Source organism: Hyla sarda, unplaced genomic scaffold, assembly GCF_029499605.1.
Source record: "Hyla sarda isolate aHylSar1 unplaced genomic scaffold, aHylSar1.hap1 scaffold_1529, whole genome shotgun sequence".
NCBI lineage: Eukaryota > Metazoa > Chordata > Amphibia > Anura > Hylidae > Hyla > Hyla sarda.
In genome coordinates, this window is record NW_026608164.1 from 1 (window position 1) to 12999 (window position 12999).

General features: G+C 56.8%; 1 protein-coding gene across 1 annotated transcript; it reads left to right on the plus strand.

The window, feature by feature from the left end:
• Positions 1–975: 975 nt before the first annotated feature.
• Positions 976–12747, plus strand: AEBP2 (AE binding protein 2; the record flags this gene model as incomplete). Its single annotated transcript, XM_056552321.1, is given in 9 exon segments — positions 976–1183; positions 4321–4428; positions 6456–6642; positions 6725–6775; positions 11093–11217; positions 11295–11362; positions 11826–11939; positions 12016–12082; positions 12163–12747. Coding segments are annotated over 8 exon segments (916 nt in total), but the record flags the coding sequence as incomplete, so codon positions are not given.
• Positions 12748–12999: the final 252 nt, after the last annotated feature.

Here is a 12999-nt window from a genome sequence, read left to right on the forward strand (position 1 = left end):
CCCCCTGTCTCCTCCTCCTCCCCCTGTCTCCTCCTCTCCCCCTGTCTCCTCCTCCTCCCCCTGTCTCCTCTCCTCCTCCCCCTGTCTCCTCCTCCTCCCCTGTCTCCTCCTCCTCCCCCTGTCTCCTCCTCCTCCCCTGTCTCCTCCTCCTCCCCCTGTCTCCTCCTCCTCCCCTGTCTCCTCCTCCTCCCCCTGTCTCCTCCTCCTCCCCCTGTCTCCTCCTCCTCCCCCTGTCTCCTCCTCCTCCCCCTGTCTCCTCCTCCTCCCCCTGTCTCCTCCTCCTCCCCCTGTCTCCTCCTCCTCCCCCTGTCTCCTCCTCCTCCCCCGTCTCCTCCTCCTCCCCCTGTCTCCCCCCGTCTCCTCCTCCTCCCCCTGTCCCCGTCTCCTCCTCCTCCCCCTGTCCCCCTCTCCTCCCTCCTCCCCCTGTCCCCCTCTCCTCCTCCTCCCCCTGTCCCCGTCTCCTCCCCCTGTCCCCCTCTCCTCTCCTCCCCCTGTCCCCCTCTCCTCTCCTCCCCCTGTCCCCCTCTCCTCTCCTCCCCCTGTCCCCCTCTCCTCTCCTCCCCCTGTCCCCCTCTCCCCTCCTCCCCCTGTCCCCCTCTCCCCTCCTCCCCCTGTCCCCCTCTCCTCTCCTCCCCCTGTCCTCCTCTCCTCCCCCTGTCCCCCTCTCCTCTCCTCCCCCTGTCCCCCTCTCCTCCCCCTGTCCCCCTCCCCCTGTCCCCCTCTCCTCTCCTCCCCCTGTCCCCCTCTCCTCCTCCTCCCCCTGTCCCCGTCTCCTCCTCCTCCCCCTGTCCCCCTCTCCTCCTCTCCCCCTGTCCCCGTCTCCTCCTCCTCCCCCTGTCCCCCTCTCCTCCTCCTCCCCTGTCCCCCTCTCCTCTCCTCCCCCTGTCCCCCTCTCCTCTCCTCCCCCTGTCCCCCTCTCCTCCCCCCCCCCCCCCCTCAGGACAGATGATAGCTCCTCCCTCTTTCTCCCTGCAGTATCAGCAGTACCCTGATGGATGTGGACAGCACCATCTCCAGCGGTCGCTCCACCCCGGCCATGATGATTGGTCACGGGATCTCTGCCTCCTCCACCAAGAACCTCAACTACAACTGCTGCTGGGACCAGTGCCAGACCTGCTTCTCCTCCAGCCCCGACCTCGCCGAGCATATCCGCAACATCCACGTGGACGGGCAGCGCGGGGGGGTAATGTCCTCCTCCTCCTCTGCACCACCTCCTCCTCCTACTCTGCACCTCCTCTTCTGCACCTCCTCCTCCTCCTCTTCTGCACCACCTCCTCCACCTCCTCCTCTGCACCACCTCCTCCTCCACCTCTGCACCACCACCTCCTCCACCTCTGCACCACCACCTCTCCACCTCTGCACCACCTCCTCCTCTGCACGTCCTCTTCTGCACCTCCTCCTCCTCTGCACCACCTCCTCCTCTGCACATCCTCCTCTGCACCACCTCCTCCTCTGCACCTCCTCCTCTGCACCACCTCCTCCACCTCCTCCTCTGCACCACCTCCTCCTCCACCTCTGCACCACCACCTCCTCCACCTCTGCACCACCACCTCCTCCACCTCTGCACCACCTCCTCCTCTGCACGTCCTCTTCTGCACCTCCTCCTCCTCTGCACCACCTCCTCCTCTGCACATCCTCCTCTGCACCACCTCCTCCTCTGCACCTCCTCCTCTGCACCACCTCCTCCACCTCCTCCTCTGCACACCTCCTCCACCTCCTCCACTGCACCACCACCACCTCCTCCTCTGCACCACCACCACCTCCTCCTCTGCACCACCACCACCTCCTCCTCTGCACCACCACCTCTGCACCACCTCCTCCTCCACCTCTGCACCACCTCCTCCTCACCTCTGCACCACCTCCTCCTCCACCTCTGCACCACCTCCTCCTCCACCTCTGCACCACCTCCTCCTCCACCTCTGCACCACCTCCTCCTCCACCTCTGCACCACCACCTCCTCCTCCTCCTCCTCTGCACCACCTCCTCCTCCACCTCTGCACCACCTCCACCTCTGCACCACCTCCTCCTCCACCTCTGCACCACCTCCTCCTCCACCTCTGCACCACCTCCTCCTCCACCTCTGCACCACCTCCTCCTCCACCTCTGCACCACCTCCTCCTCCACCTCTGCACCACCTCCTCCTCCACCTCTGCACCACCTCCTCCTCCACCTCTGCACCACCTCTCCTCCACCTCTGCACCACCTCCTCCTCCACCTCTGCACCACCTCCTCCTCCACCTCTGCACCACCTCCTCCTCCTCCTCCTCCTCTGCACCCTCCTCCTCCTCCTCTGCACCACCTCCTCCTCTGCACCTCCTCTGCTCCTCCTCCTCTTCTGCACCTCCTCCTCTGCACGTCCTCTTCTGCACCTCCTCCTCCTCTTCTGCACCTCCTCCTCCTCTTCTGCACCTCCTCCTCCTCCTCTTCTGCACCTCCTCCTCCTCCTCTTCTGCACCTCCTCCTCCTCCTCTTCTGCACCTCCTCCTCCTCTTCTGCACCTCCTCCTACTTTTCTGCACCTCCTCCTCCTCCTCTGCACGTCCTCCTCTTCCTCCTCTGCATGTCCTCCTCTTCCTCTTCTGCACGTCTTCCTCTTCTGCACGTCCTCCTCTTCTGCACGTCCTCCTCTTCTGCACGTCCTCCTCTTCTGCACGTCCTCCTCTTCTGCACGTCCTCCTCTTCTGCACGTCTTCCTCTTCTGCACGTCTTCCTCTTCTTCACGTCTTCCTCTTCTTCACGTCTTCCTCTTCTGCACGTCTTCCTCTTCTGCACGTCCTCCTCTTCTGCACGTCCTCCTCTTCCTCTTCTGCACGTCCTCCTCTTCCTCTTCTGCACGTCTCCTCTTCCTCTTCTGCACGTCCTCCTCTTCCTCTTCTGCACGTCCTCCTCCTCTTCCTCTTCTGCACGTCCTCCTCCTCTTCCTCTTCTGCACGTCCTCCTCCTCTTCCTCTTCTGCACGTCTCCTCCTCTTTCCTCTTCTGCACGTCCTCCTCCTCTTCCTCTTCTGCACGTCCTCCTCCTCTTCCTCTTCTGCACGTCCTCCTCCTCTTCCTCTTCTGCACGTCCTCCTCCTCTTCCTCTTCTGCACGTCCTCCTCCTCTTCCTCTTCTGCACGTCCTCTTCCTCTTCTGCACGTCCTCCTCCTCTTCCTCTTCTGCACGTCCTCCTCCTCTTCTGCACGTCCTCCTCCTCTTCTGCACGTCCTCCTCCTCTTCCTCTTCTGCACGTCTCCTCCTCTTCCTCTTCTGCACGTCCTCCTCCTCTTCCTCTTCTGCACGTCCTCCTCCTCTTCCTCTTCTGCACGTCCTCCTCCTCTTCCTCTCTGCACGTCCTCCTCCTCTTCCTCTTCTGCACGTCCTCCTCCTCTTCCTCTTCTGCACGTCCTCCTCCTCTTCCTCTTCTGCACGTCCTCCTCCTCCTCCTCCTCTTCTGCACGTCTTCCTCTTCTGCACGTCCTCCTCTTCTGCACGTCCTCCTCTTCCTCTTCTGCACGTCTTCCTCTTCTGCACGTCCTCCTCTTCCTCTTCTGCACGTCCTCCTCTTCTGCACGTCCTCCTCTTCCTCTTCTGCACGTCGTCCTCCTCTTCCTCTTCTGCACGTCGTCCTCCTCTTCCTCTTCTGCACGTCGTCCTCCTCTTCCTCTTCTGCACGTCCTCCTCCTCTTCCTCTTCTGCACGTCCTCCTCCTCTTCCTCTTCTGCACGTCCTCTTCCTCTTCTGCACGTCCTCCTCCTCTTCCTCTTCTGCACGTCCTCCTCCTCTTCCTCTTCTGCACGTCCTCCTCCTCTTCCTCTTCTGCACGTCCTCCTCCTCTTCCTCTTCTGCACGTCCTCCTCTTCCTCTTCTGCACGTCTTCCTCTTCTGCACGTCTTCCTCTTCTGCACGTCTTCCTCCTCCTCTTCCTCTTCTGCACGTCTTCCTCTTCTGCACGTCTTCCTCCTCCTCTTCCTCTTCTGCACGTCTTCCTCTTCTGCACGTCCTCCTCTTCCTCTTCTGCACGTCTTCCTCTTCTGCACGTCCTCCTCTTCCTCTTCTGCACGTCTTCCTCTTCTGCACGTCCTCCTCTTCCTCTTCTGCACGTCTTCCTCTTCTGCACGTCCTCCTCTTCCTCTTCTGCACGTCCTCCTCCTCCTCTTCTGCACGTCCTCCTCTTCCTCTTCTGCACGTCTTCCTCTTCCTCTTCTGCACGTCTTCCTCTTCTGCACGTCCTCCTCCTCCTCTTCTGCACGTCCTCCTCCTCCTCTGCACCTCCTCCTCCTCCTCCTCCTCTGCACCTCCTCCTCCTCTCCCCTGTTGGTGACGTTGCGCTGTATGTGTTCCAGGTCTTCGTCTGCTTCTGGAAGGGCTGTAAGGTGTATAACACCCCGTCCACCAGTCAGAGCTGGTTACAGCGCCACATGCTGACCCACAGCGGGGACAAACCCTTCAAGGTAAGAGGCCGCCCTGTCCTCCTGACACACTGACACGAATCCTCTGTATATATATCCTGACACACTGACACGAATCCTCTGTATATATATATATATATCCTGACACACTGACACGAATCCTCTGTATATATATATATCCTGACACACTGACACGAATCCCCTGTATATATATACTGACACGAATCCTCTGTATATATATATATATCCTGACACACTGACACGAATCCCCTGTATATATATCCTGACACACTGACACGAATCCTCTGTATATATATATATATCCTGACACACTGACACGAATCCCCTGTATATATATATCCTGACACACTGACACGAATCCCCTGTATATATATCCTGACACACTGACACGAATCCTCTGTATATATATATCCTGACACACTGACACCCCCTTCCTCTGGGGTCCCTGCCTCCCCCCTCCTCCCCTTCCTCTGGGGTCCCTACCTCCCTACCTCCTCCCCTTCCTCTGGGGTCCCTGCCTCCCCCCTCCTCCCCTTCCTCTGGGGTCCCTGCCTCCCCCCTCCTCCCCTTCCTCTGGGGTCCCTGCCTCCCCCCTCCTCCCCTTCCTCTGGGGTCCCTGCCTCCCCTCCTCCCCTTCCTCTGGGGTCCCTCCTCGCCTTCCTCTGGGGTCCCTGCCTCCTCCCCTTCCTCTGGGGTCCCTCCCTCCCTCCCTCCTCCCCTTCCTCTGGGGTCCCTGTTCTCTGGGGTGGTCCCTCCTCCCCTTGCTCTGGGGTCCCTCGCCTCCTCCCCTTGCTCTGGGGTCCCTCGCCTCCTCCCCTTGCTCTGGGGTCCCTCGCCTCCTCCCCTTCCTCTGGGGTCCCTCGCCTCCTCCCCTTCCTCTGGGGTCCCTCCCTCCTCCCCTTCCTCTGGGGTCCCTGTTCTCTGGGGTGGTCCCTCCTCTCCTTCCTCTGGGGTCCCTCGCCTCCTCCCCTTCCTCTGGGGTCCCTCGCCTCCTCCCCTTCCTCTGGGGTCCCTCGCCTCCTCCCCTTCCTCTGGGGTCCCTCGCCTCCTCCCCTTCCTCTGGGGTCCCTCCTTCCTTCCTCTGGGGTCCCTCCTTCCTCTGGGGTCCCTCCTTCCTCTGGGGTCCCTCCCTCCCTCCTCCCCTTCCTCTGGGGTCCCTGTTCTCTGGGGTGGTCCCTCCTCCCCTTGCTCTGGGGTCCCTCGCCTCCTCCCCTTCCTCTGGGGTCCCTCGCCTCCTCCCCTTCCTCTGGGGTCCCTCGCCTCCTCCCCTTCCTCTGGGGTCCCTCGCCTCCTCCCCTTCCTCTGGGGTCCCTCCCTCCTCCCCTTCCTCTGGGGTCCCTGTTCTCTGGGGTGGTCCCTCCTCTCCTTCCTCTGGGGTCCCTCGCCTCCTCCCCTTCCTCTGGGGTCCCTCGCCTCCTCCCCTTCCTCTGGGGTCCCTCGCCTCCTCCCCTTCCTCTGGGGTCCCTCGCCTCCTCCCCTTCCTCTGGGGTCCCTCGCCTCCTCCCCTTCCTCTGGGGTCCCTCCCCTTCCTCTGGGGTCCCTGTTCCCTCTTCCTCTGGGGTCCCTCGCCTCCTCCCCTTCCTCTGGGGTCCCTCCCTCCTCCCCTTCCTCTGGGGTCCCTGTTCTCTGGGGTGGTCCCTCCTCTCCTTCCTCTGGGGTCCCTCGCCTCCTCCCCTTCCTCTGGGGTCCCTCGCCTCCTCCCCTTCCTCTGGGGTCCCTCGCCTCCTCCCCTTCCTCTGGGGTCCCTCGCCTCCTCCCCTTCCTCTGGGGTCCCTCCTTCCTTCCTCTGGGGTCCCTCCTTCCTCTGGGGTCCCTCCTTCCTCTGGGGTCCCTCCTTCCTCTGGGGTCCCTCCTTCCTCTGGGGTCCCTCCCTCCCTCCTCCCCTTCCTCTGGGGTCCCTGTTCTCTGGGGTGGTCCCTCCTCCCCTTCCTCTGGGGTCCCTCGCCTCCTCCCCTTCCTCTGGGGTCCCTCGCCTCCTCCTCTTCCTCTGGGGTCCCTGTTCTTCCTCTGGGGTGGTCCCTCCTCACCCGCTGCTCTTGTCGTTACAGTGTGTCGTCGGAGGCTGTACTGCCAGTTTCGCGTCTCAGGGAGGCCTCGCCCGCCATGTGCCCACGCACTTCAGTCAGCAGAACTCGTCTAAGGTCTCCGGGCACCACAAGTCCAAGGAGGAGTCTCCATCCAAGGCCTGTCTGAACCGGCGCCGCAAGATGAAGAACAAGCGCAAGCGCTCCCTACGTAAGTGTTCTGCGGCTGCGCAACGTGGAGGGGGCGGAGCTCTCAGTCTCCATGGTAACGGATCTCTTTATCTTGTCTTCAGTTGCGGCGCTGGGATCGTCTCCTTATTCCTCCGCCCCCGTACAGATGAAAGGTAGATCCCGAAAATGTCTTCTCTACTCACCCCGCACCTCACAGAGGACTACAACTCCCAGCATGGCTGCATCAGGGGAACACAGAGACATGCTGGGAGTAGTAGTGTCATCTGCACCGCATGTCATGTACACAGTCACCTCACCAGCAGAATAGTGAGTACAGGATATAACTCAGGATCAGTACAGGATAAGTAATGTAATGTATGTACACAGTGACCTCACCAGCAGAATAGTGAGTACAGCTCTGGAGAATAATACAGGATATAACTCAGGATCAGTACAGGATAAGTAATGTAATGTATGTACACAGTGACCTCACCAGCAGAATAGTGAGTACAGCTCTGGGGTATAATACAGGATATATCTCAGGATCAGTACAGGATAAGTAATGTATGTACACAGTGACCTCACCAGCAGAATAGTGAGTACAGCTCTGGGGTATAATACAGGATATATCTCAGGATCAGTACAGGATAAGTAATGTAATGTATGTACACAGTGACCTCACCAGCAGAATAGTGAGTACAGGATATAACTCTGGATCAGTACAGGATAAGTAATGTAATGTATGTATACAGTGACCTCACCAGCAGAATAGTGAGTGCAGCTCTGGAGTATAATACAGGATATAACTCAGGATCAGTACAGGATAAGTAATGTAATGTATGTACACAGTGACCTCACCAGCAGAATAGTGAGTACAGCTCTGGGGTATAATACAGGATATAACTCAGGATCAGTACAGGATAAGTAATGTAATGTATGTACACAGTGACCTCACCAGCAGAATAGTGAGTACAGCTCTGGGGTATAATACAGGATATAACTCAGGATCAGTACAGGATAAGTAATGTATGTACACAGTGACCTCACCAGCAGAATAGTGAGTACAGCTCTGGAGTATAATACAGGATATAACTCAGGATCAGTACAGGATAAGTAATGTAATGTATGTATACAGTGACCTCACCACCAGAATAGTGAGTGCAGCTCTGGAGTATAATACAGGATATAACTCAGGATCAGTACAGGATAAGTAATGTAATGTATGTACACAGTGACCTCACCAGCAGAATAGTGAGTACAGCTCTGGGGTATAATACAGGATATAACTCAGGATCAGTACAGGATAAGTAATGTATGTACACAGTGACCTCACCAGCAGAATAGTGAGTACAGCTCTGGAGTATAATACAGGATATAACTCAGGATCAGTACAGGATAAGTAATGTATGTACACAGTGACCTCACCAGCAGAATAGTGAGTACAGCTCTGGGGTATATTACAGGATATAACTCAGGATCAGTACAGGATAAGTAATGTATATACACAATGATCTCACCAGCAGAATAGTGAGTACAGCTCTGGAGTATAATACAGGATATAACTCAGGATCAGTACAGGATAAGTAATGTAATGTATGTACACAGTGATCTCACCAGCAGAATAGTGAGTACAGCTCTGGAGTATAATACAGGATATAACTCAGGATCAGTACAGGATAAGTAATGTAATGTATGTACACAATGATCTCACCAGCAGAATAGTGAGTACAGCTCTGGAGTATAATACAGGATATAACTCAGGATCAGTACAGGATAAGTAATGTAATGTATGTACACAGTGACCTCACCACCAGAATAGTGAGTGCAGCTCTGGAGTATAATACAGGATATAACTCAGGATCAGTACAGGATAAGTAATGTAACGTATATACACAGTGACCTCACCAGCAGAATAGTGAGTACAGGATATAACTCAGGATCAGTACAGGATAAGTAATGTAATGTATGTACACAGTGACCTCACCAGCAGAATAGTGAGTACAGCTCTGGAGTATAATACAGGATATAACTCAGGATCAGTACAGGATAAGTAATGTAATGTATGTAGACAGTGACCTCACCAGCAGAATAGTGAGTACAGCTCTGGAGTATAATACAGGATATAACTCAGGATCAGTACAGGATAAGTAATGTAATGTATGTACACAGTGACCTCACCAGCAGAATAGTGAGTACAGCTCTGGAGTATAATACAGGATATAACTCAGGATCAGTACAGGATAAGTAATGTAATGTATGTACACAGTGACCTCACCAGCAGAATAGTGAGTACAGCTCTGGGGTATAATACAGGATATAACTCAGGATCAGTACAGGATAAGTAATGTAATGTATGTACACAGTGACCTCACCAGCAGAATAGTGAGTACAGCTCTGGGGTATAATACACATTACATTCCCCCCATATCATGGCATTGTTCTGTCGCCCTCCTGTGGTTGAATTTGTTACTGTTCCCTTCTGTGTTGTCCTGTATAATCTGCATATTTAAGTATCATCAGATCATCTGGTGTGTGGATGGAGGTGATGTCATCGGGTGGGTGTGGTGTGTGGATGGAGGTGATGTCATCGGTTGGGTGTGGATGGTGGTGATGTCATTGGGTGGGTGGTGTATGTGTGTGTGTATGGATGGATGTCATGTCATCGGGTGGGTGTGGTCTGTGTGGATGTGGTGATGTCATCGGGTGGGTGTGGTGTGTGGATGGAGGTGATGTCATCGGATGGGTGTGGTGGGGATGGTGGTGAAGTCATCGGGTGGGTGTGGTCTGTGTGGATGGTGGTGATGTCATCGGTTGGGTGTGGTGTGTGGATGGTGGTGATGTCATCGGATGGGTGTGGTCTGTGTGGATGGTGGTGATGTCATCGGTTGGGTGTGGTGTGTGGATGGTGGTGATGTCATTGGGTGGGTGGTGTATGTGTGTGTGTATGGATGGATGTCATGTCATCGGGTGGGTGTGGTGTGTGGATGGTGGTGATGTCATCGGATGGGTGTGGTGGGGATGGTGGTGATGTCATCGGATGGGTGTGGTGGGGATGGTGGTGATGTCATCGGGTGGGTGTGGTGTGTGGGTGGAGGTGATGTCATCGGATGGGTGTGGTGGGGATGGTGGTGATGTCATCGGATGGGTGTGGTGGGGATGGTGGTGATGTCATCGGGTGGGTGTGGTGTGTGGGTGGAGGTGATGTCATCGGATGGGTGTGGTGGGGATGGTGGTGATGTCATCGGGTGGGTGTGGTCTGTGTGGATGGTGGTGATGTCATCGGTTGGGTGTGGTGTGTGGATGGTGGTGATGTCATCGGATGGGTGTGGTCTGTGTGGATGGTGGTGATGTCATCGGTTGGGTGTGGTGTGTGGATGGTGGTGATGTCATTGGGTGGGTGGTGTATGTGTGTGTGTATGGATGGATGTCATGTCATCGGGTGGGTGTGGTGTGTGGATGGTGGTGATGTCATCGGATGGGTGTGGTGGGGATGGTGGTGATGTCATCGGATGGGTGTGGTGGGGATGGTGGTGATGTCATCGGGTGGGTGTGGTGTGTGGGTGGAGGTGATGTCATCGGATGGGTGTGGTGGGGATGGTGGTGATGTCATCGGATGGGTGTGGTGGGGATGGTGGTGATGTCATCGGGTGGGTGTGGTGTGTGGGTGGAGGTGATGTCATCGGATGGGTGTGGTGGGGATGGTGGTGATGTCATCGGGTGGGTGTGGTGTAACAATCAGTACATTTGATCATTCTGGGGATTCTAGAGACAATAACAGTTTGTGACATCACCTCTAGCTGTCATGTGACCACATCCCCAGCGGCTGTTGCTGGTATCACGTACGCTCGCACTGTCCCTTCATGTTTCCTTCTTCCTCATCTCCTAATGATGTCAGACATGCGGCAGAATGAACGTTGTGTCCTCACAGAGCTGCAGCTATCGTCACAGTGTCTCATCACCTGTAATAATTGTCTTTATCTCTAGATCTGAGTCTTCAGCCGGGAGGTGATGCCTCCATATTGTGTCTGTAGTATAAATAGCGCCACCACCAGGCGCAGGTCACACTGTAGTGGTAGTAATACCGCCCCTCCCCCTAGAGAGATCACTCCTACAGGAGCCCCTCCCCCAGGAGAGAGATCACCACTACAGGAGCCCCTCCCCCAGGAGAGATCACCATTACTGGAGCCCCTCCCCCAGGACACTTGCCTATGGTCACATCCCAGCAAACAAATATCAGATCTCCATATACTTGGGTTCTGTGGTCCTTGACTACAGTCCCCGCCCCTGGATACAGGCCCCGCCCCTCAGCTTTTTGGTGATGATTTCTGCAGATGCTCTGCCCGTACCTGATCCTCTACAAAACTGTGAGTGCCTTCCAGGCAATGTGCCATGTGGGCGGAGTGTAATGTGGGTCTGTGGCCCTGGTACATGAGGCGCTGACGCTTCTCAGCTCGGTCTTCGCGGACTCTGACGCTCGTGTTTTTTTCCAGCTCGGCCCCACGACTTCTTCGATGCGCAGACTCTGGACGCCATTCGCCACCGCGCCATATGCTTCAACCTCTCCGCCCAGATCGACTCCCTGGGGAACGGGCACAGCGTGGTATTCCACAGCACGGTGAGCGGGCGCCGCACTAGTACACTCAGGACGTCACCTGACCAGCTACTAACCAGCCGCCATCTTGTTTATTACAGGTGATGGCGAAGAGGAAGGAGGATTCTGGGAAGATAAAGCTCCTGCTGCACTGGACTCCGGAGGACATGTAAGACATTGTCTGAGATGGGGTGGGGCTTGGGGGTCCTGTGTAGGGGTCCGGAGGGTGGGGCTTGGGGGGTCCTGTGTAGGGGTCCGGAAAGTGGGGCTTTGGGGGTCCTGTGTAGGGGTCCGGAGGGTGGGGCTTGGGGGGTCCTGTGTAGGGGTCCGGAGGGTGGGGCTTGGGGGGGTCCTGTGTAGGGGTCTGGGGGTGGGGCATGGAGTTGTGGGGCCGGGGGAGGAGGGGGGTGGGGTTTGGGGTCCCGAGATGGGGCCAGGGGAGGAGGGGGGTGGGGTTTGGGGTCCCGAGATGGGGCCAGGGGCATCAGAGTGGTCTTTGGGGGCTTGGGCCAGGTGTGTAGGGTTCTGGGTCCCTGGACAGGTATGAAGAGGGGTAGGGGGTGTGGTTTGGGGTCCTGGGATGGGGGCGTCTGTAGGTCCCGTTGTCACATGTTGCCCCGTTTCCCGCGCAGCCTTCCTGACATCTGGGTGAACGAGAACGAGCGGCATCAGCTGAAGACCAAGGTCGTCCATCTGTCCCAGCTCCCCAAGGACACGGCGCTGCTCCTGGACCCCAACATCTACAGGTAGTCAGGGGCCCCTGGTCCTCCTGTCCGGGCCCTCGGCCGCCTACACTCTTTGACCTTCTTTTCCTTGATGCAGAGATTCTAGTAAGCGGATTGGTTCCGGCGGACCCCCCCTGGACCCCTTCTCCTAAGGACCGCCTCCGGTATGACCTCTGCCTGACGTATTGTGAAGATGTGGCAGAGCTGAGTGGGCGCACTGACCCCCGTGTCCTTCTCCTCCTAGAGCGTCACTCAGAAGCGGTATACGAGAAGATGGCGGCGCCGGAGAGAGAGCGGATTGCCCTAGATGCTTGATGTCCGCCGCCGCTTCTCCCCCATTAGACGCTTCCCGTGCATGGCGACTGCTGTGTCTTGTTTGCTGTAGTTTGTGCCGCCGCGTCATGTGATTCCGCCGCGTCATGTGATTCCGCCGCGTCATGTGATTCCGCCCCGTGTCCCAGACATGAGTGAGAGACCCCACCTCCTCGTTAATAGAAAACTGCGCCAAAGTAAAAAGAAAGGAGCTGCGGATGAAGCCCCGCCCCCATCAGCCCCGCCCTGTACATACTGCAGATTTGTAATATATTTTTGTATCATGGAGTTTACTGTAGAGTTTCGTTTTTTTAGAAGTTCCCTGTAAATAGCGCGATAGCCGCCGGTCACCGTATCCGCCGCGCCAATCACCAGGAGCCAGAACATGAAGCACTTCTGCCCCCGCTGGCCGCCCCGGGTATTACACCGCATCTCCTGTGGATTCGGGCGCAGAACGAGGAAACGGCGAATATTTTATTTTCCTTTTTGTTTTTTAATAAAATATTAGAAATGAGAATCTTGGATCTTGTGATGGGGGAGGAGTCAGGAATCGCGCAATTGTCCCATCACCGCGGCAACTACATCCGGCTCACATCTGCGGGAACCTCACAGTGTGTCGTAGAAGATGGCGGCAAACACAAGGCGCTGCTTACAGGGGTCACCAGGATGAGATACAGCAGCAGCGCCCCCTCCTGTCCTCAGGCCGTGTGCAGAATTACAACAGGTGTCACTAAAGGAACTGAGCTGCGGTACTGCACATGGGGGTTAT